Source organism: Parastagonospora nodorum (assembly GCF_000146915.1).
Source record: "Parastagonospora nodorum SN15 chromosome Unknown scaffold_24, whole genome shotgun sequence".
Classification (NCBI taxonomy): Eukaryota; Fungi; Ascomycota; class Dothideomycetes; order Pleosporales; family Phaeosphaeriaceae; genus Parastagonospora; species Parastagonospora nodorum.
The window spans coordinates 48,251-72,726 of NW_001884572.1; the positions used below are offsets into that span (position 1 = coordinate 48,251).

The window sequence follows — 24,476 nt, forward strand, 5'->3', positions numbered from 1 at the left end:
CGCCCTTCGCACAAGACGCTTCGATTTTCACTGCTATTGCAGAAACAGATACCAGTGTTGAAGGCACGAGACACACGGCAAGACACACACATTATCGACACACAATTTCGGTTGGAGAGTAATAACTCGCATTCATCATCCCTGCCTAGCACCTATTTACGACGCAGCCGACGAGTCGATCAAAAATAATGGAACCGCTATAAAATGCATCCAGAACAAACACTTTTCGCTATCCCAGGAGTCGGAAGCGACCGGATTAAACGCCGAGACCAGAGTAGAGCTGCTCGAAAGCAGAAGCACCACGACCAGTCGATGGTCGGTGAAAACGACGGGTAGAGATAATAGGAACCCAGAGAACGCCATGCAATCACCGGAGAGCACACCGGGTACAAAAGACATGCAAGAAAAAAAGGACGGGAAAATGCAGCAAACAGCCGTCCTGAGTATGCTGAAAAGGTAGCGCGCCAGGTAAGATACGTCGCAGGTAACATGCATCATCAACCACTAGGCGCACAACAACAATTCGTGCCGTAGTGAAGCAGATTCGTGAGCGATCGGTCGCCAGAAGACTAGTGACGTCCGCTCCACTCATCGTAGTCAGGCAGGCCGTAAAGGTCTTCGTGTCCAAGGAGATTCGTTATGCGTAAGGATAATCCTCCTGGCAGTGTTACGTGGTAACTTAAACACATGCTTGGGGAGTGTGGCTTCGTTCGTTGAACATACCAGCAGCCATGTTGAAGCCGTACTGGTACTGTGAAGCAATGAGATCTTCGGGGCCGGTTCCCGTCACGGGACCTGGGGAGGTCGAGCGAGACAAGAAGGGGGATGGGCTCCGGGAAGAGATTAGGTCATTAGCACCGTCAACAAGAACAGGCATCTCAGGGGGAGAAGAAGGGCTGCTGGTGGCAGAAGAATTATAGCTTCCACTGCCGTTGGTCAGCGCTTGCTCCTGGACTCCGTCTGTCTGCCTGTTCTTAGTTGACGGTGTTGCGGGTGGAGACGTCTTGCCAGAAGGAGTGCCGAACTGGTTGCGTATTAGTTCCTGTCTACACCATGCGCCCTGGGTGCTGTTGAGGTTGGGAACGTACAAAACAAAACTTCTGGATCAACTCGTTGTACTCTGCAGACTGTAGGTCGGGCTTCTCAGATGTCAGGGAATCAGGTCGAGTTCCAGGGATGGGTGCGCCAGCGGTCTGAGCCTTCGTGGCCGAAGTCGGTCGGTCGAAGTAACCACGGCGAATCTGATCCGAAGTGTCCACCTTGAGGCCACTGTTGTCACCGAGAGCCGACTGCGCAGTGGACAGGGCGGCCGACAGGGAAGCACTGAAGTCGTAGCGTGCCGAAAAAGCCTGGTTAGCCTGGGAGCGTTGCGACGCCTGATCTGGGAAGAGGCTAACACGCTTGCTCTTTGGCTTCAGCTTGATTGTCACACTAGGTGAGTCTGACAAGACAACAGCTCGTGGACTTCCAAAGGAGAACTTGCTCTCGAATTCGTGACCAAAGTCATCGTCGGCTGACGGCGGCATTGACCTCGGTCGGGGGGCGAGAGGAGAATGCCTGCTGCGGGGGATGGCACCAAGACCACCGCTGCTGGAGCGCTTGCTTTCCCTCTGCTTGACCTTCTTCGAGAAGTCTACTTGGTAGTTCATTGAGTTGTTGTTGTCCCAGAACTCCTGACCATTGGCCTGGTAGCGGACACACAACAGCAAGGTCTTGGACTCAAGGTTTGCTTGGTCGGCGAGCTTGATGTTGAAGTTGAAACGGTCGTAGCCATCTTCCTTCTGCTTCTTGCGCACGTCGTGATTGAACTCGGCGACAACTTCTGAGGTGGTCTTCCAGTAGTCCAATGTGAAGCGGGCAACGACAAGCTTCTGGAAGGCGATATTGGCGCAGGCAATGTTGCCCACCAAAGTCTGGTTGTCCGAAGCGAGGAAGATTCGCTCTACACGGACAGGGGCACTTTGACGCTCGTGCGTCTCATTTGCAGGGAAGTTGGTAAGCTTGATCTCCCACTCGGGTGCCTTTGAACGTTGCCCTTCTCCGAAAGGGTACTCGGTCTCGCTGTCGTAAGTTTCGACAGGCGAGGATCCAGCGCTGACGGCGATGGGTCGTTCCGAGTGGAGGAAGTGTCGCACCTGCTCAATGTCCTCGTTGAAGTGCACGGCCTTCGAGTATGTCGGCGTGCCTGGCATGCTGGAAGGTCGGCGACGGGACGGTGGGCGGAGCGCAGGCTTGACCAGTTCACCGGACTTCTTTCGGAGTAGTGGTGGCTTTATCCGCAGCTCGTCATCTTCGGCATCGCTGCCATCGGAAGAGCTAATGATGGGGTCTGTGTTGAGGGGGTGCATTAGGTGTTGCGACAAAGTGATCTCGCTCGATGATCTCGAATGAGCAATCTTGCGTGCTTCGGCGGATAGTGACCGGGCGAGGGTCTTCGGCGGCTGATGCCTCTGCTGGGGTGCCTCCAAGTTTGCGTCGCGAGCCGGGGAAGGCTCCCTCTTGACGTCGATGTGCTGCAACGCCTCTTGAAGTTCCCGAAGGCTCCCTATGCCACGTCCCCGGTCCTCATCGTCAGAGGAATCAGGAGGAGTCGTGATCGCACCTGAGGGAATCAGAAGATCGTTCACAGGGGAGGGAGACTGGCGGATGCTACCATTGCTAGAACTACCTCGTGAGTGACTAGTCTCGGACGCCGAGCCTGCGGTTCCGTTCACCGCATTACCATTGGCAGCAGTGTTGTCAGCGGTGGTGGTCGAGGACGACGTCGACGACCGCGGCAGCTTGTTGAGGTACGAGGTGGACGACACTGATCGCGGCAGCGATGGTCGGCGCGAGGAGACTGGAGAGAGCGGGCTCTGGTCGATGTAAGAATGGTTGCGAGTCAAGACGGGACTGTTAGTCTTGGAGGAGGCAGGCGACCGCTGCGAGGGTGGAGTGTAAGGCATTCGGTCGGCTTCCTGGCGGTTGAGAAAGCAGGTCGAATGTGTCGAAGAAGAAGTTTAGGGCGTCGAGTGCATTAGAAGTAATTGCCAAGGGGTGTTGTGTCTGGTTCCGATATTAGCGATCCAGACTTTGGGGCGAGCGGACGGGCCAGCAAGCGAAGAGTGATAGCGCAGTGGCGAGCACGAGCTTATCTTGGATTCCTTGGACTAGGGATTCACTGGTCGCTATCGCGAGTCTACTTACGGTGTATTAGGTGAAGGAACGGCTCGAGAAGCTCGCGCTTGCTGGAGGCCTGATAGGTGGAGAGCACGACGGATAGTCACAGCTAGTCAAAGCTGCAATGACGTCGAGTCGAGTGTACTCGGACCTGAGGGTACTCGAGACAACGGGGTGCAGCTTTCGGGGCGCGAAAGGCTGCGGAGTGGGTGAGACCGGTGGCTTCCGTGGAAGAAGAGGCTCTCTTGATGGGACCTGGGACCTGCGAAGTAGGGACCCGGGGTGGTGGCTGCTAGGAAAAGTGAAGAGCCCGGACTGGGTGGTGTCGAACAACCAGAACGTGCTCGATTCACTGCTTGCGGCGTCTTTAAGAGAGGCAAAGGCTGGCAATGGCCTAGAGAAGTGGTGGAGAAGATGGGATGGGGAGAGGGGATGTGTTGAGAAGCAGGCGATCAACAGAGTGCAGGACCGGCCGCGACCGCAGGACCGTGCTAAAAATCGACGCACGTCCGGACCGGGGCCCCTGTTGTCGACGGAACAAGCGAGTTCAACACAAAATGGAGCCAAGCGACCAATACAGGTTCTGTGTAGGGCACTAGGAGGAATAGCAGCGGAGGGCAGCGCGGCGCCGATGGCACGCTGAGGGCCGTAGTGCGAGAGGGTACAGCTGCGCGGCGACTGGCTAGTGGCGCCGACGGCGGAGAGACGAGGAGGAGACAAAGAGGAACCTCGAGATACGCCAGTGTACACGCTGCTACGATGCTACGGACAGCTTGCAGCTTGCAGCTTGCAGCTTGCAGCTTGCAGCTTGCAGCTTACATACTTTTATGCTCTTTATCACCAGCCGAGCCGACAAAGTGTGAACAATGTCCCGGAACGGCTTGCTCGCCAGCACGGCCACAGCTCGAAACGGCAGGCCAGCGCTGCGCAGCAAACCTGACCTCCTCTCCCGTTCATTACTCAACCATCGCCTTGCTCGCTCGGTGGAGAAGGCCGCCAAACGCGAAAGCCCACATGGGGCTCGGGACAGTCAGCGCGGGGGCGCAAGCAAACTCACTCGTCGTCACCTTCGCTCGCGATGCTGCAATTTGCGGGACAGCGAGCTCGTGTTGCTGTCATTACAGGCCTCTCCGTGCTTAATAGCTTAATACTTGCTTGCTTTGTCGCCTTGACGCTCACGCCACGCAACCAAAATGGCGTCTGGTCTGTGGTGAGCTCTGACACAGCGCGCACGTGCCCCGATCGTGATGTCATTGTCTGGCCCGCCGTTGTTGCGCTGCAAACGGCGACCATCCAACATGTGCTTGCTCGGCTTCCAAATTCTCCTTGCTTTGCACTGCAGCCCGCATCGTGAGGCGGCTGCGTACGGTACCTGGATGATCCAAGCGACCGAGGCGCCCGCTCCCGCCACAGCCTGAAAAGTCTTCTCCCATCCCGTCCTGGACCTGCTCAACGCAGACGAGATCGCCAGACACGCCTTTCCAAATGGCGGTCGGTCTAGCACCAATGAGACGCCGCACAGGGCAGTGCGCTATCGTTCGCGGGATCCCTGCTCTGTGGGCCTGTGCCCTCTAAACGAGTCGTAAATACAGTTCGACAGCTTGCGCTCGACCCACGCAGCCTCGAACTCCACAGCGAGCTCAACCCGCGCAATGCACCCCAAACTTTCCTTGACGTGGAGAGTCGGACGACCGTCCTTGCGCGACGAGGCTGCCTGGATGAAGCAGCTCGATGCCATCTCGCTGGCACGCCATGATCCCTGGGCGGCGTGTCTCGGATGCAGGACATGCTTTTGTACAACCCTCAGCCATTGGCTGCTGCACCCAGCATGCACCAGCGTGAGGCGCTTCACCAGCTTCCCCGCATTATCATCAAGCCCACCGCTGGACTATTCTGCAACTAACGACTCAAGAGTGTGTCAACGCGTCCTGGTCTGCTTGCATGCTGCCTGCTCTGCTGGAAAACGCTCTCCTGATGCAGTTGCTGAACGTTCCAAGTGCGCAATTGCACGCGCCTGCCGTGTACCAAGTATGCGAACCGTGCCCCGGACATGGGTCGCGGCCTGGCTTTGACGACCAACAGCTCCGTTGAGGCCAGCGATACTTCTGGTGGCTGAGCGAAATTTGCTGCCTTCAGCCTCAGATGGGCTGACAGAATCCCACCACTAAACTTTCGATGCAGTACCACACCCTTCCTGCTCGTATCAACATCGCCTCTCTCTTGTTGAGACCGACATAACAACGAGGTTGCTGCACTCTTCCCAACAGATACGACGACCAGTGCAGCCAAGGCGCCGAAACGCTCGCCGGTCTCCCCTCGAGATTGAGAATGCCATGTTCTCTCCTGAGCATCCTGCACGGAGATCCTCACCCTGCCGCCATCGTGAAACGCCTTATCTCTGCCATGATCACGAGTCATGATGTCCGCATGCTGGGCCAGACTTGTCGTTCCCCAATGCGCTAACCCCAACTCGGCCCCAGTCATTGCCTGCCCCACCTTGCGCTGCCGGTCAGACGAAATTTTGTCCGGCAGAAATTGGCCCTCGACCCACTCGCACGTCGCGGACAAACCTCTTCGTCTCACCGCCCGCCCGCCAGTCGAGACCGATCCTACCCAGAATAACGATCTCAGAGCTCTCATCAGTGGGCACTGATCCAGCCGCGTAGGAACTCTTACCATATTCTGAAAGACTCCCGTTTCTTGCAATCACGGGAAACAGCTCGGCGGCAGCAACATATCAGAGGATGAGACTCTGTCCGTAGCAGACCCGCATCTCATAAATGATGCGACTATGCGAATTCAAAGGTTTTGCACCTCCGCATCGCGCGCTCCTTTCAAAGGTCGGTGAGCACTATCGTCGATCGTAACGCTGCTGCTGGGACGCCTTGCCGTCTGCGGATTCTGAACATCCCTCAGCGAATTATGGATTTTTACGAAGAATGGCCGTTAAACCCGGCTTCGATAATGCGCCTTGCCTTACGGCGTCGATACTGTGGGTGCTCTTGAGAAAGGGCCATCTGCCAGTCCAGCACGTCATTTGGAGTGAGCACATCACACATCGGCCGAGTGTGGGCCATAGAAGTCGTTAGCCAATGACTTCAAGTCTGTATCCAGGCCAGTGTACTGAATCACTACAATTCACGGAGCTACTTCAGTCCAGGAAGGCGCGGCAGAGCTAGTGGTTCATACGCGTATGAAAGCGCGCTTTAGCTGGCGAAAGCAAGGCAGCTGTGGGATTTGCCCGGAAGTGGGAATTCCACAGAACTTTTCGAGATACAAGTTGCAATGACCGAACGTGGAAGGTGCTGGTCTGTCCAGCATCCGTGGCAAACGTGGCCATCTTCCACGCTGGTCCTATTCTCGGCGCAAAAGTAGATGACATTAGGAATCACGCGAGTGTCAAAAATGCATGGCGAATCGGCATACCCACTGGCCATGGCAAACGTCCGCTCGGGTGCAAAGCACGGATGACAGAGCTATGTACAGCGCAGCAAAGGCACGTACATCACGATGGATGATGTCACCTTCGCTTCTTGACCCCAATAGCAGCAACAGACCAGGTGAATAGTACTCATCAAGGCCGCAGAGTTGGCACCCAGAGCGAAGAAACTTGGTCGCGAGTTTGAAGGGGTTTCTTTTTTGGCTTACCATAGCTCACCGCTTCCACTTAATATGTCTGATAAGGTCATCGCACAAATCCTCGGCTGGAGACGTATCAGGCCAGATTCTACCATCGTCGGACGTAGTCGGACTCCGTCCGTGGGGTAACGAGGCCTGAGCAGGGATGAGTGCCGTGGCAGCCGCCGTCCGTGGGAGTGATGTACACGCCCGTGCGTCACGCCTCACGATCGAAGATTCAATTGACCGGAAAGAGCAAAACATCGACAAAGGCCCGTCCATGGGCCGAATACCACAAAGTTTGATCGAACTTCAGGTTTGTTACCTGCACGACTGTGGATTTGTTGTCTGATGACTGCAATTGTTAGCGTTCCTATGCATATTACCATGGCGATTTCGATTCGCGAGTGACAATTCGAGCAGATTTCCCTTTGCGACATCGCTTACTCCACGGACTGGCCAAGTTCCGCAAACCCAGACTCAACTATCATAATCCCCATGGAAAGAGTGACAATTGACATCGATAGCGTTGACGCGCAGCCGGTACCGTTGATCTCGCCAATTGAAAATTGTCTCTTCGCCGCGCCATCGATGATCAACCCCAACTATTGGAAGTATGTTGGACTTAGTCTACCATCGTAAGAGTATTTTGCAACTACTGTGATGGCGTATTGTCATTCCTGCAGACCGGCATTTCATACTTTGTCCATGAACAACTCGCTCATTGGTTCACCTAGCCTTCCGAAGATGGATCAGAGGTACCCGTTCCGAGCAGTAGGTACTCGAATGACACGGAAAGTTGCTGATGGCCTGTGGTACGACCGAAGGTACGTTGCCACTCTTTATCTCCAAGAAATCTCCGCACGCGCTGCGAAGGTTTCACAGGCTGCACTGCGCCGAATTTGATGGCTCACATCTTTGTCGAGTGCTTTGTGGTCCGTCGGATCCTCCGCAGTGGGCACTTGCCCCACCGAACTGTCGGAGCCAGTACCATTGAACAAGCACTGCCACTTGCGCCCACCAACTGCCCAAGGTTCACGCTTTCCCCACACTTTAGCTGGACGCACGGCCGCATCGTTGACACTCACACTTCGCGGTATGCATTCAAGCTCCAGATTGCATCGACCACCTCAACACCCAAACTGCATACACGACGACGGCTCAGAAATGTCGGACCACATGCGAAAACCGCATGATGTGCGGAAAACATGTCCACCAGTCGGAGACGACTGCCGCCTAACACCGAGATAAGGGCATACACCAACATTGCCCTGCATTACGTCTGCCCTATCTAGGTCTCCACGCATGCACAGTCGCCCTGCATCTACTGCCATTCAAGCCTAGAAGTGCATCCATTTGATTAGTTTCCACTCCAGCAGAGCTAGGTGCGCTTTGGAAGAGGGCCCTACATTTGGTCCTCGATCAAATTGATATTCGTGAGCCAGAGTTTGCGAGAACTCATGCCGTGGAACAGTAAGCCGTGGACCCAGCATCAGGGTAGAAAACGATATCATGACAACACACTGCGCAACTACTACCAGCTACCCTGGTGTCAGACAAATGTCGCGCAGTGCTGATGCGGGGTAGATCAAGAAGTGGTTGATGAATGCAAAGTGCTACGGAGTACATTTTTGCAAGCGCAGCGATAAAGAACGCGATCGATATCACGGTCAGTGGAACCTTGTTCACGCGTTTCCCTCTGATTGACCGGCGCCTTAGACCTGGCCACGATGCAGCCCTATATACACACGCTTCACAATACACCGACACCAGTAAACTCGTGTTCCCATTGTTCACCGCGGGCGAGACCTTCATATCATGTGCTGTAACAAGGAGCAGCCAATGACGGGTACAATTAAACAATGAGAAGCATGTACCAATGATGAAAAGAGACTAAGCCTAGGCGTCTTGCTCCGCTTCGTCCGCTGCGTCTAGACGTAGGGCTTGCAGATTGCATGCAGCTCCTCGTTCAACAATCACTCAGCATGTCGGTATGCCTCCATACATAACAGCGGAGTGCATAGTCCGGGAGATGCGACAGCCGCACCCGTGTACTGGTGGCCTGCTTCGAGCCATGCGAAATGGGGCAACATGGTAAGATGATACGATGGCAATAATAAATACACCCACAAGATCGCAGAGATGGCTACCCCCGGAGCAAGCCATCTCCTTCTACTGGAGCCGCTCATAAGGATAGTGATACTGCAGGTTCATGAAGTACGAGAAAGACCAAACGGGGACTTTGCTGATCTGATAGCCTGAATTTATACACAGTGTCGCTAGGTTTCGATTGTGAAAGTGAGGCCCTGTGTATAGCCCCAGGCACCTTGTCGCATTCCATTGATAACATTTAGTACCAAGCAGTCTCAAGCAAGCATGTAACGGCGGTCATGGAGGTGTACAGCTGGTTTACCCGAAGCAAGCTTCGTCTAGATTGCAACTCTTCGTATAATGCAAGGCGGCTTTTGCGTTGGGCGTGTGCAGTCACGAGCACCGAGACCGCAGTGTGTCTGCCATCCTCACAGCGATTGTAGCAGTGTCTGTTCTGGGCCATCGTTATCGCGAACACACCCGAACATGTAGTGCCGACCCGCAACATGGCCAGTTCCCATTTGAAATCCAAGACGAACAACGGTAAGCGAACAGTGAAACACGAGACTAACATCCCGGTGACACAACTCCACCGCCTGTGTAGCGAAACCAGGGCAGCATAGTGAGCGCCACCTCGGCGCTTCGTCAACGGCAATGCCAGAATCGATGGGTGGTTCAAAGTTTTCCAATAGTTGTGGCGAGTGCAGCAGGAGGATTTTCCCAACAGACAAGCCCTCCTGGTTATGGTGTGTCGCAATCAGGAAACCGACCAGCTGCATACAGCTCAACACCTGTCATCGCAACTACGTTGGAGAGAAAACTTCCTCCATCTGGCCGACCCGCGATTATATGCCGACTCTAGCAGTCCGGACGACAATGCTTTGTGAAACGTTGCACAGCGTAAACGCCCAGTGTTCTGCATCTCGAGGCAGCTGAGGGGCACGGATCTACTAACAAGTGGACGAACATGGCGCTATACCTGCATCAGATTAGTCGCCGTTTACGCGCAACATGTCGATACTTTTAGAAACATCATGCAACAGCACTTTCTGCACGTAAAATGAGACGAACGCGTTCACGATAGCGGAGATGAAGTTCGCAGCACAACACGATTCCCTGCATCGTTGAGCATGGCGGAGATGCACGATCTGAGCCTAGCACAAAACATTGTTGGGCGATGTGGCGTCGGGGCGGCAAATTGCTCAACAAACACCAGCAGTCCCATCCACTGACCCTACCAGGACCAATGTCATGCAGTAGTGGAGCAGGGCGCCTACACATCAGGATCTTACTAACCTCTCTAATATGACAACCCCGAAGATTGGCATAGACATGGTTCGTTGAGAAATGAAAGAGCTGTGCTTATTTTGCGGGCCGTTGGGTTGACTAAGTGAACGGATCCGGCATCTACAAAGATTGAGGGGGTCCAGATTCTGTCATGGATGGGAGACCGATGCAAGGCTACGACGTGCAGAAAGTTTTCGGTTGCATATCTGGGGCAAAGATGCGGAGACTGAGGCTGTTGGGCTTGCGTGCACACGACACCGTTTCGACGATCACTCCCACCAACTATCTCTCGGCGATTTGCATCACCGCAGCGCCATCGCACCCTGAGACTCTGGCAGGCCCTCACTAGAGTCGGATTCGATGGCTCGATTGCTTCAAGCTCCCTTGCAAGCGACTTCGCTCTGTTTCGCCCCGGTCCAGCTTGGAGCTTAGACGATGAGATGAAGCACCTTGCGGACCGGATACGAACATCAGGGTCCTTGAACGGGGATCGGAGTCTCTCCGACAATACACCTATCTAGGTCGCCATACCACACCTCTCCATCACATTGTGTTGCCGCTTTACCATCGCTGATGAGCAGTCGATCCGCCATCCTCACCGTTCCCCAGACTCTCTTCTTATCCACCACCCTGAATTCATGCACTCCACATCGTGCACCGACAATCTGCCCGCCTTCACATGTGAATTGTTGAGAGTGGACCCTGATTATCGTCTCACGCCATGGCATAGAGTGGACCCTTGTTCCCCCTCCTTGACGAGGTGGCTGCTCTCCAGGCTGCAATGGACCCGATGCTTGTAGCGAGCGCCTCCCCACGGAGAGAAAATTGGGACCCCTTGCATGTACTAGGTATGGCAAGTCTGGATTGCCATAGGGCAGTCGGACGGTCCCGATAGACGTTCTGGGCTACGAAGGTAAGCGCGGAGAATCTGGAGTGATTGGTGTTAACGAGAGATGGAGATTTATCATAGATGACCGAAGCCTATCGGTATACGGGGAGCGAATACATGTATTGCTAGGGACGGTATATATGCGTAATAGAGAGGCATTGTCTTGTACTTGGGCTGTTACAGGCTTACATGATGTTCCATTCGTATGCATGTATTTCTTGGCTCTTCTGAATAACAAGCTCTTTGCGGCCTTACAGCATGGAAATGATTCTCCCGGGTCTAGTCTATCCTCCCGACTACTTACCAATCTTACACAGGAAGTATAGTCGGCAAAGTGACATTTCCAGTCGGCAGCACAGGCAGCGTGACGTTTGCAGTCGGCACCACAGGTACCGTGATATTCCCAGTCGGCAGCGACACATTCCATGTCGATGTCGTCAATATAGGTACCAGTGTAGTGATGTTCGGAAACAGTGTCGGCAATGGAGGCGGACTTCCTCCAAAATCGCAAGGATGACGGCCGGTCATGGGTGTTGGTTTGAAGAGATCTCTGCACTGCGTAGTTGTGAGTATTATTCCTTCGAGACAAACTTCAAGGAAGATGCTTACAGCTCTAGTTGGCGTCGGGCATCCACCGGCGGCTTCCATGTAGCAGCCGTATGAGAAGTTTTCTTCGTAGTTGCATTTCTGGAGAGGAAGGTTAGCCTTCGGTCAATGACTACCCACGTTGTCAAAGTGCCGCCGAACTTCCCGTTTCGCACTTGCAAATCCTATATCTGAAGTTGTTCCTTGTCATATCGACTCACCTGTAAGGCATCCGTGGCCCAGCACGGGTATCGAACTGTCGCGACGTCGCACTTGCATTGTTTTGTGAAGATGGGGATCGGCTCCCAGTGTGGCCTCTTGCTTTTCGTAGGCTTGACGATTTCGAAGGATTCTGTCACAGGGATATTGAGCGAAGTGATCAAGGTGACTGGTATGGTAGCAGTCGGGAAGCCCAAGGAAATTGTCGCTGGATCGTCCGATGGCTCATCTGGAGTATCGTCTGGAGTGTCATCCTGAGGTCTCGGGAACGCAGTTGCCAAAGCCGCAAGGGCACCAACGAGAAGAACAATGCGCATGATTCTTATGCTTGATAGCTATCTTCAACAACCAGGATGCAGACGTTGAACCACAGCGCGCGCCTCAAACGTTTGTACCCAAAACGACACTTTGCTGTCGCGTCTCACATTTACCCAAGTGCCGCCCGGCTCCGGTATGTTGAACTTGGCTTCTGCGATCCATATTGCATACGACTGTTCTGTTCGATCCAGTTCGCCAGGAACCGCTTAGCAACACTATACCAGCGTCCAAACTGTGGTCGACATCATCAATCTGTCACTCCCAGTCGACTCTTCCATACTCGAGAGCTAAATTTGGGTGCAAAACGCCCGGCCAGGCATTTCAACAACGTGATCATTTTCGTGGTTACTATACCCATATTGTAGATGTTTTGCGTGGTTGCGCTGATTGGTTGTATACCCAGGTCTTAATCTGGAAGTGATATCGAACATCTTGGGGTTGTAAATAGCCTAGCTACACAGTAGCACCGAAAATACCGGCTCTACAGCAAACCTCTGCAGTAGACAGTCAACGTATCTGGTAGGTTTACGCACATCAATTGCTCTTCACTGCAACAATGCGAACCACGGTGTGAGCAAGATCGCCACGAACGCGACATCACTCCACCAGCAAAGCGACCCCGCTGCGTCATCTTCGCGATAAGAATGTCACCGCATCTGGACCGCAGGCAGGATTCGTCTATAAATGACGACCGCACAGCCCGCTTTGAGAAACGTTGAGGCAGATCATGACTACTACGGGCGGTCGACGCTTGTGGCTTTCTGTCATCGTGGCGCATGTCGAATCTTGGAGCAAAGTATGAAAAATCTTGGAAATCTTAGTACGACGTGCTATGGCGACATGGAGGGGTGCAGATTCAGCCACCCTTGCCGCTCAGCATGTGAAATGCAGATCAGGGTCTTGCGGAGAACTGGCCCAGACGGAGCAAAATGAGGGGTCCAAGTCTTGGTTTTAATCAACATGGTCGACAGTCCTCGGTGGGGTGAGACGTCCGCGAGAGTTTGACATCTGCGCCGCCTTGAGTTTAGCGCAACAGTGCTCACCCCATGCGGGGATGAAGGCGTTATCCAAAGACCTGCCGGGTGATATCTATATGCGTATGAGAGTTTGATAGTAACATTGTGTCGGTTCCCATCGCAGCGGAAGATCCAGTAGGTACTTGATCGTGCTTGTAGGTACATATTAGGACCCCACAGTCTGTTCCGAATAACGCACGATAGAGCGCGAACGTAGCGTTAGCGTGCGATGAGCTCTTTTGCATAATATGTTGAGATCGCAGTGAAGAGCATCGCAGAGAGAGATTGTTGAGCTCATCGTACATCCTGAATAAGTCACATCACAAGGAGATGTAAAGATATCGACAGGTGCGTTAGTAATCAGATCATGTGATTCGGTGTGGCCAGGAGCTTGGACCAATGACGAAGCTCGTGATGCGAAATGTCCAAAATGTCAAGCATCATTGAGTTTCGTAAACAACACAACTACATTGTAAGATGATACCCATGCAGCCACTACGCTAGACGGTTTGTAACAGATGTAATTTAACAACACATCCATAGGTCTTTGTAGCCATACAATGGCACCATCAAGAGCCCTTCTCCGGCGCATCACCACGTCTGCACAACCGCGTCCCACACGATATATACGCCCCGCTGCGCGCCTCATATCTACATCGGTAGCTAGGCCAAAATGTAGCGCTTCAATCTGTGCTTCCCAAATAAGCCAGCCGCATCATACCCGTTTCCTCGCAACGTCTATTCGATCATATTCACAACAAGCAACAACTGGGCCAGTGGCACCAGATTATCTGAACGAGGCAGAACTACATGTCTTCAATAAGATCAAGGGAGAACTAGACCCGGTGAAACTAGAGGTATGCAAACCCGCATTGCAACATCGGAGATAGGAGCTCTCGCATGGCTCTCACCGATCCATGCGAAACACCACCTCATACGCCCCACTCGGCGCATATGCGAGTGAGCAGGCGATTGCGGGGAAGAAATGTGCTGACACATGATAACCACAGGTACAAGACATAAGCGGTGGATGCGGATCCATGTACGCCATTGAGATCGAGTCACCCAAGTTCGCAGGCTTGACGGTGATCAAGCAACATAAGCTTGTCAATGAGGTGCTCAAGGAGGAGATCGCAAAATGGCACGGTGTACAACTAAGGACGAGAGCCGCATGAGATATACAAGAGACGCAATGTCAGCGTACGACGTTGGGCATACATCAACATTGTAAAATATCTGTATCATGAGCATGAGCTACGGTAATCTACCAGCAGTAGACAAGATAAGATTGACGTCAACATGGAGTCTCAGATTAAATTCTATACTGAGTTGGATGTCTCGATACGCTACACTACAACATATGACTCGAACCCTAGACCAATTCACGAACGCAGTATCTTGCAAGAGCAAAGCTTTATTTATCTACTTCCTTTACAGGCCGGCCACAAAGCCGTGAAATCCGCCATCATGGTTTAAAGCACCTTCAATCTCATAATCCATCATCTCCAGACCTCAAGCCCCAAGACATCTTTCCAAGGACATCTTCACCACCCCCAACGAGCATACCTGCCCTGCCTATCCACCTCCGCCTGCTTCCTCAAGAAAACATCCCTGGCTTCTATCTGCTGCGCAAGTATGACCCTCAACATATTCAGACGTCGCTCTTTACCAAGTTTATCACCCTTCAACTCCTCCTCGATCTTAGCTTCGTAGCGTTCAACTTCATCCTTCTTCAAGCGGATCGCTTTCCAGAGATTCGAACCGCCGTCGTGCGGGATTTCGTCGTCCGAGCTGTGATCGCTGCCACTCTCCTCGGTGTCGAGCATCGTGGTGTCTTGGGTGCTCTCCTCGGACGTCTCCTCATTGTTGAGTTGTTCGGGCTTTGCAGGGACTTGAGCTTGAGCTTGGGCTTCCTTAATAGGAGATGGCAGGGTTGATACGGTCTCTTGAGAGTTGAGAGCAGTCGAGTCTTCTTGCTCTAATGCTGCTGTGGAGATAGTGGACTTCGAGGCCGCGGCAACTATTGCTAGATTCGACATGTCGCTGATGAGAGTAGGCTCGGAAGACGTTGGGGTTTCAGATAGGATCATTGGGCTCAACATTACTTCGGTGTGATTGTCTCTCGAATGTTTTTGCGGTATAGTTGGCAAATTGAATTGCTGGTGGAGTGGTTTGTTAGATAGCCGCAAGTCAATTGGGTTTTGTGATTGTCTTGCTGTGATTGAGCAGGAAACTTTGTGAGTTGAGGAGCAAGTTCGCCTTGGATAGAGAAGAGTGCAACGAATGAGCATTTTTATGTGTCAGGTCCGGATAGTAATGTAGAGCTTGTGCCATCGCTTTGCTCACTTGTCAGCGTTTTCACTTTTCCTATCTTTTACATTTCACGGGGATGGGGGCATTCAATCGTTGGCCCACAAAATCTACTCCACGTCGTGTTTGTCTACCTTCGCTCGCCTCTCCATGTCCAACCGACCGTAATGCGACCCCATCCCAAGGCTTCCTAAGAGTTTTTACGAGCTCGTCACTCATGGAAACACGAGGATAATCTTGCCATGTCTACTGAGCGTAAATCACGAAGAAGTATAAAGCCCGAGCTTAGATGTTTGCAGAACTCATCGTTGTATTCGATACCCTAGCAAATCAACCCAAAAAAAATTGAATCATAGCCTCGTTCTGGTTCTCATAGGGACCGAGAAAAGCGACCATCATTGACAAAGAGGCTCAGCGTGCGGGGAACGATAGCATCGAAACATCGATATCGAATTTGAGTCGATATCAGATCTGTCCACGCTGGAGACTATGAAAGAAGCGCGGCTGGGAAGAATTGATGCTGTAGCCGGTGCCGCAAGTGTCAGATTGTGGCAGCTTCGCGATCAATTTCTAGAGCCCATCCAAGTGGGAGCGTCAAACGTGACGATCGCATCTCCCTCGCCTTCGCTTACATCGGTCGAGAACGGCTGGGAAGATGTCAGCCCTGAACAGCGCCAGCTATACCAAGCCAACGATAGACCCATCTGCTATCAAATTATGCACAAGGTCTGCTGTGCACACGAACCGACCTCAATCTTCTTGGATACACCTCTCTACAGCCATTCAATTGACGGGGATAGTTCAGTGGGTGGAAGTGGACGACGAACATCCAGCATGCGAGCCCAGAGCGTTGCACCTATGTGGTCGTAGGCTCATCCCGGATCTGGAAGCACATGTGACCCAGAACCAGAAACTTGCGTTCATTGTCTTCAAGAATTACCGCTGTTCTCATGACCAGATGATGGGCAAGAATGCTGAGCTAGAGCGTTCAGTGGACTCTATCTATCTGCGGTCGCAAGAGTTGTGTACTGGGCTACGTGAAGTCTTTGGTAAGACGAGCTTGAGACTTGCACAGCTCAACCAATTCCGACCAAAGGCGGTATTACAAGCACCTTACTTGTGGTATTACGACTCAAGGGAAGAACTTAATCTCAAGTTGGATGGATCTGACGCAACTTTGAAGAGAGGGCAATCTGTCGAGGCGTTGCTTGATGTTGTTTCAATGTCGATGGCCGAAGAGTACTCGGTTGTCGATGCTCTCCTCGCCCAGAAGACCATTCAGTGGGAGTACATGGGCTACCTCTATGTGAGTAATGGTACTAGTATCTCTGTAAGACATTTTTGACTCGTGCAGCGTGTGGGAGACGTGGTGCTTCAGTCGAACAACAAGGATTTGGATCATTGCCAGGCATATGAAGTCCTCTCGACGCAACTTACGGGGAGTGGCGGGGGTCCAATTGACAGAATTGTTTTAGAACTTCGTACGTGGGGATTTGACGGTACTTTCAAACAAGTCGACTCTCGCCTATCGATCGCTCTCTCGAGGTTCGAGTCCGAAGCAACACTACCCGTGACAGCTTTACCTGCAATTCCTATCCAATATGCCGAACATGACGTTACAGGGCACCTTACTAGGAGGGGTCGCATGTACTATAAGCTTCGGAACAAAGGGCTGGTCGCATATACTGGTTCAGTTGTTGGATCAGACACCTATCTTGTAAGTCGGCAATCTCACTACCTTTTGCTCAAGCTGAACGAAATTGCAGCATCAGAGACGCTTCATGATCGACACGTCCATGTACAAGCAGATTCGCTTAGGTGCAACTGATGGTCAAGAAGACACGATGAGAAGTGAGCCTGATGCCGCTTCAACGTTGTCAGAGGAAATCCCCAAACATTCCTTCCTGCTCATGCTACCTGCGAGCATACATGGATATGACCTTCTCGATAAACGCTGGTCACAGTTGCTGGTCTCTAACATCTCTGATGTAAAATGGAACGCAGAACTCTTCAAGCAAGTGATACTGCCCCCAAGAGAGAAGAATCTTCTCGAGGCTGTGGTCAAATGGCCTATTTCGGACGCCAGTTCTTCAGTAAGCTCCGGAGTCCGTGGCGGGCAGCATACTATTCTTTTACATGGCAGCCCAGGAAGTGGCAAAACCTTTACTGCAGAAGCCATCGCTGAGATGACTGAGCGGCCGCTATTTCGAATTTCTTACAGCGACATTGGCACTAATGCTCCTAAGGCAAAGGAGCATTTACAGTTTGTGTCCAAACTTTGCAATACGTGGGGCTGTGTAGTTCTCTTCGACGATATAGGTGATAAGGAGCAAATCGCGTTGGTCACTGCTGTTCTTCACTCACTCGACGTCTTTACTGGTATAGTTATCCTGTCTACGAATCTTCTGGGCCGATTTGATCGGGCCCTCATACCTCGCATTCGGCTGATCATTCGTTTCGAACGATGGTCGCAGAACGACCGTGAGAAAGCGTGGCAGAACATTATAGAGAGACTCAATGTTGGTATGGACAATCAAAGCGCTAAATTTCTGGAACGAATTCCTTTTCTGGCAAAGTGGGAACAAAACGGTTGGGAAATGGACAGCACGATCAAGACGGCAATTCAATTAGCTCACGCTCAGAATGAACCTTTAAACAAAAGTCACCTCAAAAAGGTTGCGAATAATTTGGAGGCCTTCCAAGAGTACATTGGAGGATCTGGTGAGGGGAATTGGTGAAAACAGCTTGGAAGAACCAAGATTGGCTCACCTAGAGAAAGTGCATGTTCTCGTGAGATGCAGATATTCTGAAATTTCAATAAGCTGGGCTAAATATGCACCTTCTACTCCGCAGTGAAGACAATGTCATGTCTCACAGTTTACCTTCTCATAGATAATTGCAAGTGATACTGAATGGGTTGCTTGAGATCAGTACCACTTATTTGCATTGCACCAATTCAAGCCGCGGAAGATATACTCATCTTGGGGTTTGGTGTCAGTTAGTATGTACAACGATTCCGATGTAAACACCGATACTTAGAACGTGTGAACAGAAGTAGCGGAACGATGCAAGTAATTCTATATGTCACTCTAGACTCATCATCCATTTCAATTCATTCATCCAACCCCACATCTAAGCCGTGATAGCCGTAACCAACTTCCCCGTGTTCGCCCCCTCAAACAACATCGTCCACGTCTTCGGCACATCCTCAAACTTTGTCTTCACCACCGTCTCCGTCTCCTCTCCCATCTGGATCTTCCCCTCCTTTGCCGCCTTCGCCAACTCACCCACCCACCCAGCCGCCTTCCCTGCCGCAATCGCATCAATCACAATGAACCCCTTAATCTCAATCCTGTTCGCAATCACCTCGAACCAATTCTTCAAACCCTGCGAGCCCGGCGCGTTGTAGGTGGCGACGCTGCCGCACGCCGCGATGCGTCCGTGCCGCGCGATGCGCGTGAGCATCAAGTCAAGGATTTCGCCGCCGACGTTGTCGAAGTAGACTTGTACGTAGCCCTCGGTAGCCTTGAGAAGATCCTCCTTGAAAGAGGGGGATTTGTAGTCGACGCAGATATCGGCGCCGAGAGACTCCACCCACTTGCACTTCTTCGCGCCGCCTGCAATGCCAATAACCTTCTTGCACCCGATGACGTTCTTGGCGAGTTGCACGACAATCGAGCCGGTCGCGCCCGCCGCGCCGGACACGACGACGACATCGTCTTTGGTTGCGTGTGCGACATCGATGAGGCCGTTGTATGCGGTCAGACCAGTACCGCCGAGGGTACCGAGGAAATGTGTAGCGCGGATGCCAGAGGCTTCATCTGCCTGGACGGGTCGTAGTTCCTTGACGTCCATGACGGCGTACTCGGTCCATCCCGTCGGTGCCATGACCAATTGGCCCTTCTTCAAGCTGTCGGAGCTGGACTCTACGACTTCGGCGACGGCAAAGGCGCGCATGACCTCGCCGGCCTGGACGGGCGGGACGTACAGGCGCTCTGGGTCCTGGCCCTTTTGGATCCAGCCGCGTTGCGCAGGGTCGTTGGAGAGGTAGAGGGTTTTGACGAGGGCTTGGTCTTTTCCTGGGGCAGGGAGCGTGACGGTTTCGAGTTTGAAGGTGGCGTCAGAGCCCTCGAGGACGGGGTCGTTTTGGGGAGGATTGGAGAGGATCCATTGGCGGGTTTGTTGGCCTGACATGATGGGTGGTGGTGATGTAACTGTTGTGTTTTGTAGGTTGGGGTATATGAGGGATGGTGGGGGGGAGTGTCTTCAGTCTTTATACACCATAGAGAACGAACTGGGGTGGGTCGAGATTTCAAAGCCATACCCTTGAATCTGCTACGCTGCAGTCTCTTGGCCCGAAGAGGTTCTCCATTGCGGTGAACCTCGGCTTCTACAGTTGGGGCGTCACAGTTGCTCGATTCGTTGCTATGCGCAGTAACATTCCAGGCACATTAACCAGGGGAAGTACGATGAGGTCATCCAAGAAGAAATTGATCAATTGGACCTCTGTAGTAGAACAGCCATTGAGCTTTTCGGTGTCAGTACTGTATGATCTGCCGAGCGGTAATTCTTTTCGTACGTATCTTTGTTGTGGTGGGGCACAGTTAGAGCTGCATGACTCGCACTAGCTTGTAGCTCAAGTCTGGTGAGTTGTATAGAAGCGGATGGAAGACAAGGCAAAACCACGACTTGCTGAATCTAGGGTATGACCATACCTTGTACACAGCAACCTCTCGTCCCTAGACGAATTCGAAGCGATCTCGGGCAAGCCCTAAACAGATACTCACTAGCCCAGCTAGTAAGCCAAAGACACGGTTCTTCTAGTGTGCTCAAAACTCCCTATGCCATTGTGATACTATAATACACCTTGCAAGATGCAATCCCGTGCCCACGCACCCCTGTGCACCATTACGAAATTTGGAACAAGATGCTTCAGATAAGTACTTTTCCAGCCTCTCCAAGCCCATGCCCTGTCTCGAGTACCAACGGAAGAGGATGTGGATGATAAGCGAGGTCGGAGGATGGGAGTCGCTGTTGCAGAGCGCCAACCATAGGAGGGTGATGAATGGTGTCCAAGAAAAGAAAAAATTGTCGATTAATCTATCTATGCGGAGAATCGGCGCATGACCTTGGCAATGACTGCGACGTGTCAGACTGAAGGTTCCTGGAAGTTGTGGATGGTCAAAATACCGTGTAGAGCAACGACGCTGAAGATGAAGACAACGGACAGGGTCATGACCACGACAGGGTCGACCTTGAGTCCGGGAGACTCATCAGTGTAAAGCCCTGTGTAACCAGATTAGCTGCTAATTCTTCTGCATCCCAGGCGTCCGACTGTGTCCAGCTCGTCCTTCCTCGTAGAAGCTCGTCGGGAATGACTTACTCAGCATGGTGCTTGAACTGCCTCCAGCACCTGCGGCCCTTGTGCTGCTTGGTCGCTGGTTCGCCGTCTTCTCAGCACGGTCGGCAGCGGCTTTCCTTCGCATAACGGTCGCAGGGCCACCGGGAGGCTTGGGAGAGACTTGACGCGCAGTCGATGAGCCCGAAGGCGTGTTGGTGGGGGATGTGGCGCGTGGTGCAGACTGTCATGGCCGAATTAGCATGGCTGGAGGTGATGGTGGCTCGAAGACGTCGAGGAAGGATTGCGCGAGTATCGCGGGAGAGAAATGGTCGTGCGATGGATTGGATGCATGTCGAAGGTACAGAGTAAAGCAGACAAGCGATGACGCCAGAGACGACGGTCGCGAGTCTGATGTTCGCGACACCTGTTCCGTGGAGAGTACCGTCGCATGCTCCCATTCCACAAATATTTCTCTTGCGCAGCCAGTGGGTGTCGAATTGAAAAGGAAGGTGTATACGTACCATGATGATGTGCAAGTGTGGTGTTGTGAGAAAGTAAAGGGTGAGGTATACGGGTCGTTCGAAGTCGGTGGTTAATGTCCCTTTCCACAGAGGCCACGGTTCTGGGTCTGGAGCAGCTGGGGTGAGAGCGCGCCGCGGCTCAAGCTCGCTAAGAGCGCACAGACTCTACACTGTGTCACGTGCACCACCCTTCACCCCGGCATGGTAGAGCTAGTGAGCATGAAGCAACATCACGCTGTGCAACGAGGTTCCAAGGCAGCGTCTCATACATTTCAAAGTCAAATCATCAACGAAGACTCATTGTCCCGAAACCACTTTTCATTACCCAGTAAGTTGTGCCAGCCGGACCATGTATCGCATCCCAAAATCAGTAGAGTCAGACCATATTGGCTGCTCTATTAAACGCATGCTCCCCCTGGATTTCCGATGAGAGACCCAGACCGTGACAAGTGACGTTGCAAACTCCCGCAGCCCCATATAAAACGAACCGATGCCAACCTTGACCCCACATGACAAACACCCTTGTAACCACAGTTGGAAAGCTATATGATCTTCAGCAACCCAGAGATGCAGGTAAACACGCCGTAACAGCATATGGCCGATGACCCAGGATAATATTTTCGCCAGCCACCCATGCCCTGCTCCGTCCGTTGTTCAAAGACCGAGGCGTTATGCCCGGACACCTGAAATGCGAAAACTCCGGATGTGCATCGAGACTCCCAAATCAAAACTCCGTTTTCTAACCCCAGACAGAGGCCTGAACACCCTGGTTGGGCGTGTTGCTCCAAGGACCGTTGTTCCAAATGCCGACTCCTTTGTCAGCAACCGTCGAAGAAGGGTTCAAAGAAGCAGAGCTCGTGGCAGTGTTGTGCTGCTCGCTCGCGTTGTAAGAGCTGTAGCCAAGAGGCGACGGCAGAGGTGATGTCGTGCGCTTGCCGAGAGCGGCTCCAGCGGGCTGCTGCAGGCCCTGGGCGGGGCGAGTGCCGATGGGTGCAACGCCCGAACCGTTGGACTTGTTGGGTCCCGGAATGGGAGGAGAGCCTCCGGGAGATGAGTTGGATGTGCGAGTTGCCTGCTGCGCATCGTATAGGCTAAAGGCCGGGTTCTGGTTAGAAGAAGGAGACGAGTTGCTGTTGGCACGGGCCTCCTGAGTTCCACCCGCAGCATCCTTGTCTCGCGGGGGCATTTGGACGGTAGCTTCTCCGCCGTTCTGCGCTTGCATGCCAAAGGGGTCAAATGCCAGAGGAGAAGCACCGCGACCGGCACCAGATGACTGGACTCGCACGTCCTGGCTCGAGGTGGGGTTGTTATTGTACAGTTGGGAGTTCTCGCCGTACAGTGCACGATGTTGGCGCGCTATGAGCTCGCGACGCTCGTCTTCATTCATGGTATTGGGGCTCATGGAGCGGTCGGATTTGGAGCCCGAAACATCTGTATTACCCTAGTCAACCTGCTGTCCTGCCTCTATTGTTGCCCTGATTCCGAGTCCTTACTTCTGTGGTATTGCTGCTCCTGGTGGTAGTTGCGCAGCTCACGCTCACGCTGAGCCGCCAACCGACGTTTCGCCTGAGCCATCTGGTCCGCATCGTTGGGTCGCGGCGCATAGCGCTGGTTCTGGTAGAAACCCTGGGCGTTCGAGGCCGAGTGGGAGCGGCTGCCGTCGTACTCGCTCACGGAGTGGTGGCGCTGGGGGCCGCCCATGCGTTGCTCTGCAGCTGGGGTCAGTATGACATATGAAATGCGAAATGTGCGCCACGAGACAGGACTGCGTACCGTATTCCGGGAAGGGACGCGGCGCCGGACCTCCACCGGCAATGGGCATCGATTCGCGACGGCCGGCGCCAGTCTGGGGAAATCCAGGGCCGAAGGGCTTCCCGCTCTTAGCGAGGTTCTCAGCGGCGCGGTCGACTTCTGCAGCGAGTTGTTAGCCGCGGACAAAGATTAGAGTGTTCGAGTTGACACGAGGGCGGGCGCTAGATGCTTGTTTCCCTGGTACTGACAGGTGTCAGTGGAACCCAATTGAGACGTACCCTCAAACTGCGAGGCGAAGGCATTGGCCTCCTGGCTGTTTACGGTCGAGCTGGATCCTAGGTCCATGTTACTCGGTGCGCCTCCGCCATTGTAGCCACTGTGGCCGGTACCTGAACGCGAGGGCGGCTGCGGGGGCTGTTCCCAGGACGACTGGCGGCCGGGGGCCGGCGAGGACCAGTTGGGGTCGTTGTAGTAGGCCATGGTCGGATGGGAGGGAAGCTGCGGCCGGCGACGAGGAGTAGATGGCGAGGTGGTGGCGAGAGAAGCCAACTGTCGTCTTGTTAGAGAGGAATGGCCAATTGCAGGTGAGCGAGCGACGGCGGCCGGGCGGAGGGCAGTATGCACGGAATGGGGGCGGGAAATGAAGGGCGAGCGTAGCGGAAAGGATTTTTTTCTGGGCGGAGATGCTCGAGATCAGGGTCGTGCCGCTTACCGAAATATGCAGCTGCTCAGCAAACGGACGACACACGGCTAAGGAGCGACAGCTATTCACTCTGCAGGGGCGCAAAGCGAAGTCACTGAGAAGGACAGCAACGGAGAGAGGTAGGGAAGACTCGGGAGAGATCGCGGGAAGTGGGTGGAGTCTCGAAAGGGGATGGAGTACCTCGAATCACTAGCGCTAGCTCGAGGCCCATGTGCATGGCCAGTTCGCTCCACTGACTGACACTACCAGGAGGCAATCTCCAATTTCATCCCACGGGCCTCTGCAGCTGCACGCAATTAGCGAGCGAAGTGCTGCCGGTCGCATCGCCGGCGGAATATCCGCCCCAGCCTCGTGTCGGGCGCCGCCGCTGTCGTTGCCGCAGACAGACGCCATTGCGTTTCCCATCCGCGCTCTCGTGCAGCTCTGCAGCTCTGCAGCGCGAGAAGGTGTGCGGATGGCGTTTGTGGAGACGTCGAGCAGCGCGGGATATGCGCTGCGCTGCACTGCATGAGGTGCGATCCATGGGTTGGCACTAGACATGTGACATTGTGCCGGGAGTTGACCACCACCACATGCATGTCCGTCGGCGCTGGCGAACTGGCGAACTGGCAGTCAAAGACATACGAAGCCCAAGCGCCTGCTGTTCCAAAACCGAACTGGACCCTGG

General features: G+C 53.4%; 14 protein-coding genes across 14 annotated transcripts; 7 read left to right on the forward strand and 7 right to left on the reverse strand.

Moving 5' to 3' along the window:
- Positions 1 to 110: 110 nt before the first annotated feature.
- SNOG_12805 (hypothetical protein) lies at positions 111 to 3,524 on the reverse strand. Its single transcript, XM_001802971.1, has 3 exons — positions 3,187 to 3,524; positions 1,089 to 3,045; positions 111 to 1,024 (listed from the first exon to the last, which is right to left on the reverse strand). The coding sequence occupies exons 2-3, from the start codon at positions 2,943 to 2,945 to the stop codon at positions 680 to 682; spliced, it is 2,202 nt and encodes a 733-aa protein (XP_001803023.1). The 5' UTR covers positions 2,946 to 3,045; positions 3,187 to 3,524; the 3' UTR covers positions 111 to 679.
- Positions 3,525 to 4,352: 828 nt separating this feature from the next.
- SNOG_12806 (hypothetical protein) lies at positions 4,353 to 4,577 on the forward strand (the record flags this gene model as incomplete). The annotated part of the gene is made up of 2 exons (XM_001802972.1): positions 4,353 to 4,369; positions 4,502 to 4,577. 2 exons carry the CDS (start codon positions 4,353 to 4,355, stop codon positions 4,575 to 4,577), a joined length of 93 nt encoding a protein of 30 aa, XP_001803024.1.
- A 113-nt stretch (positions 4,578 to 4,690) lies between these two features.
- Positions 4,691 to 5,577, reverse strand: SNOG_12807 (hypothetical protein; the record flags this gene model as incomplete). Its single annotated transcript, XM_001802973.1, has 2 exons — positions 4,691 to 4,869; positions 5,064 to 5,577. The coding sequence occupies 2 exons, from the start codon at positions 5,575 to 5,577 to the stop codon at positions 4,691 to 4,693; spliced, it is 693 nt and encodes a 230-aa protein (XP_001803025.1).
- Positions 5,578 to 7,275: 1,698 nt separating this feature from the next.
- Positions 7,276 to 7,774, forward strand: SNOG_12808 (hypothetical protein; the record flags this gene model as incomplete). Its single annotated transcript, XM_001802974.1, has 3 exons — positions 7,276 to 7,391; positions 7,464 to 7,604; positions 7,663 to 7,774. The coding sequence occupies 3 exons, from the start codon at positions 7,276 to 7,278 to the stop codon at positions 7,772 to 7,774; spliced, it is 369 nt and encodes a 122-aa protein (XP_001803026.1).
- Positions 7,775 to 8,858: 1,084 nt separating this feature from the next.
- Positions 8,859 to 8,993, forward strand: SNOG_12809 (hypothetical protein; the record flags this gene model as incomplete). The annotated part of the gene is made up of 2 exons (XM_001802975.1): positions 8,859 to 8,871; positions 8,911 to 8,993. The coding sequence occupies 2 exons, from the start codon at positions 8,859 to 8,861 to the stop codon at positions 8,991 to 8,993; spliced, it is 96 nt and encodes a 31-aa protein (XP_001803027.1).
- Positions 8,994 to 9,374: 381 nt separating this feature from the next.
- Positions 9,375 to 9,730, forward strand: SNOG_12810 (hypothetical protein; the record flags this gene model as incomplete). The annotated part of the gene is made up of 2 exons (XM_001802976.1): positions 9,375 to 9,411; positions 9,561 to 9,730. The coding sequence occupies 2 exons, from the start codon at positions 9,375 to 9,377 to the stop codon at positions 9,728 to 9,730; spliced, it is 207 nt and encodes a 68-aa protein (XP_001803028.1).
- A 1,406-nt stretch (positions 9,731 to 11,136) lies between these two features.
- On the reverse strand, positions 11,137 to 12,165 carry SNOG_12811 (hypothetical protein; the record flags this gene model as incomplete). The annotated part of the gene is made up of 4 exons (XM_001802977.1): positions 11,137 to 11,169; positions 11,349 to 11,594; positions 11,654 to 11,731; positions 11,851 to 12,165. 4 exons carry the CDS (start codon positions 12,163 to 12,165, stop codon positions 11,137 to 11,139), a joined length of 672 nt encoding a protein of 223 aa, XP_001803029.1.
- A 36-nt stretch (positions 12,166 to 12,201) lies between these two features.
- SNOG_12812 (hypothetical protein) lies at positions 12,202 to 12,457 on the forward strand (the record flags this gene model as incomplete). Its single annotated transcript, XM_001802978.1, has 2 exons — positions 12,202 to 12,299; positions 12,391 to 12,457. 2 exons carry the CDS (start codon positions 12,202 to 12,204, stop codon positions 12,455 to 12,457), a joined length of 165 nt encoding a protein of 54 aa, XP_001803030.1.
- Positions 12,458 to 13,607: 1,150 nt separating this feature from the next.
- On the forward strand, positions 13,608 to 14,524 carry SNOG_12813 (hypothetical protein). Its single transcript, XM_001802979.1, has 3 exons — positions 13,608 to 13,654; positions 13,726 to 14,039; positions 14,193 to 14,524. The coding sequence occupies exons 2-3, from the start codon at positions 13,743 to 13,745 to the stop codon at positions 14,355 to 14,357; spliced, it is 462 nt and encodes a 153-aa protein (XP_001803031.1). The 5' UTR covers positions 13,608 to 13,654; positions 13,726 to 13,742; the 3' UTR covers positions 14,358 to 14,524.
- Positions 14,525 to 14,726: 202 nt separating this feature from the next.
- SNOG_12814 (hypothetical protein) lies at positions 14,727 to 15,221 on the reverse strand (the record flags this gene model as incomplete). Its single annotated transcript, XM_001802980.1, has 1 exon — positions 14,727 to 15,221. One exon carries the CDS (start codon positions 15,219 to 15,221, stop codon positions 14,727 to 14,729), a length of 495 nt encoding a protein of 164 aa, XP_001803032.1.
- Positions 15,222 to 16,147: 926 nt separating this feature from the next.
- Positions 16,148 to 18,230, forward strand: SNOG_12815 (hypothetical protein; the record flags this gene model as incomplete). Its single annotated transcript, XM_001802981.1, has 4 exons — positions 16,148 to 16,218; positions 16,363 to 16,798; positions 16,847 to 17,209; positions 17,259 to 18,230. 4 exons carry the CDS (start codon positions 16,148 to 16,150, stop codon positions 18,228 to 18,230), a joined length of 1,842 nt encoding a protein of 613 aa, XP_001803033.1.
- Positions 18,231 to 18,547: 317 nt separating this feature from the next.
- On the reverse strand, positions 18,548 to 19,686 carry SNOG_12816 (hypothetical protein; the record flags this gene model as incomplete). Its single annotated transcript, XM_001802982.1, has 1 exon — positions 18,548 to 19,686. The coding sequence occupies one exon, from the start codon at positions 19,684 to 19,686 to the stop codon at positions 18,625 to 18,627; it is 1,062 nt and encodes a 353-aa protein (XP_001803034.1). The 3' UTR covers positions 18,548 to 18,624.
- A 633-nt stretch (positions 19,687 to 20,319) lies between these two features.
- Positions 20,320 to 21,084, reverse strand: SNOG_12817 (hypothetical protein). The gene is made up of 3 exons (XM_001802983.1): positions 20,876 to 21,084; positions 20,683 to 20,778; positions 20,320 to 20,631 (listed from the first exon to the last, which is right to left on the reverse strand). The coding sequence occupies exons 1-3, from the start codon at positions 20,976 to 20,978 to the stop codon at positions 20,597 to 20,599; spliced, it is 234 nt and encodes a 77-aa protein (XP_001803035.1). The 5' UTR covers positions 20,979 to 21,084; the 3' UTR covers positions 20,320 to 20,596.
- A 1,009-nt stretch (positions 21,085 to 22,093) lies between these two features.
- On the reverse strand, positions 22,094 to 23,586 carry SNOG_12818 (hypothetical protein; the record flags this gene model as incomplete). The annotated part of the gene is made up of 4 exons (XM_001802984.1): positions 22,094 to 22,785; positions 22,848 to 23,069; positions 23,128 to 23,265; positions 23,385 to 23,586. 4 exons carry the CDS (start codon positions 23,584 to 23,586, stop codon positions 22,094 to 22,096), a joined length of 1,254 nt encoding a protein of 417 aa, XP_001803036.1.
- Between the last annotated feature and the right edge of the window lie 890 nt (positions 23,587 to 24,476).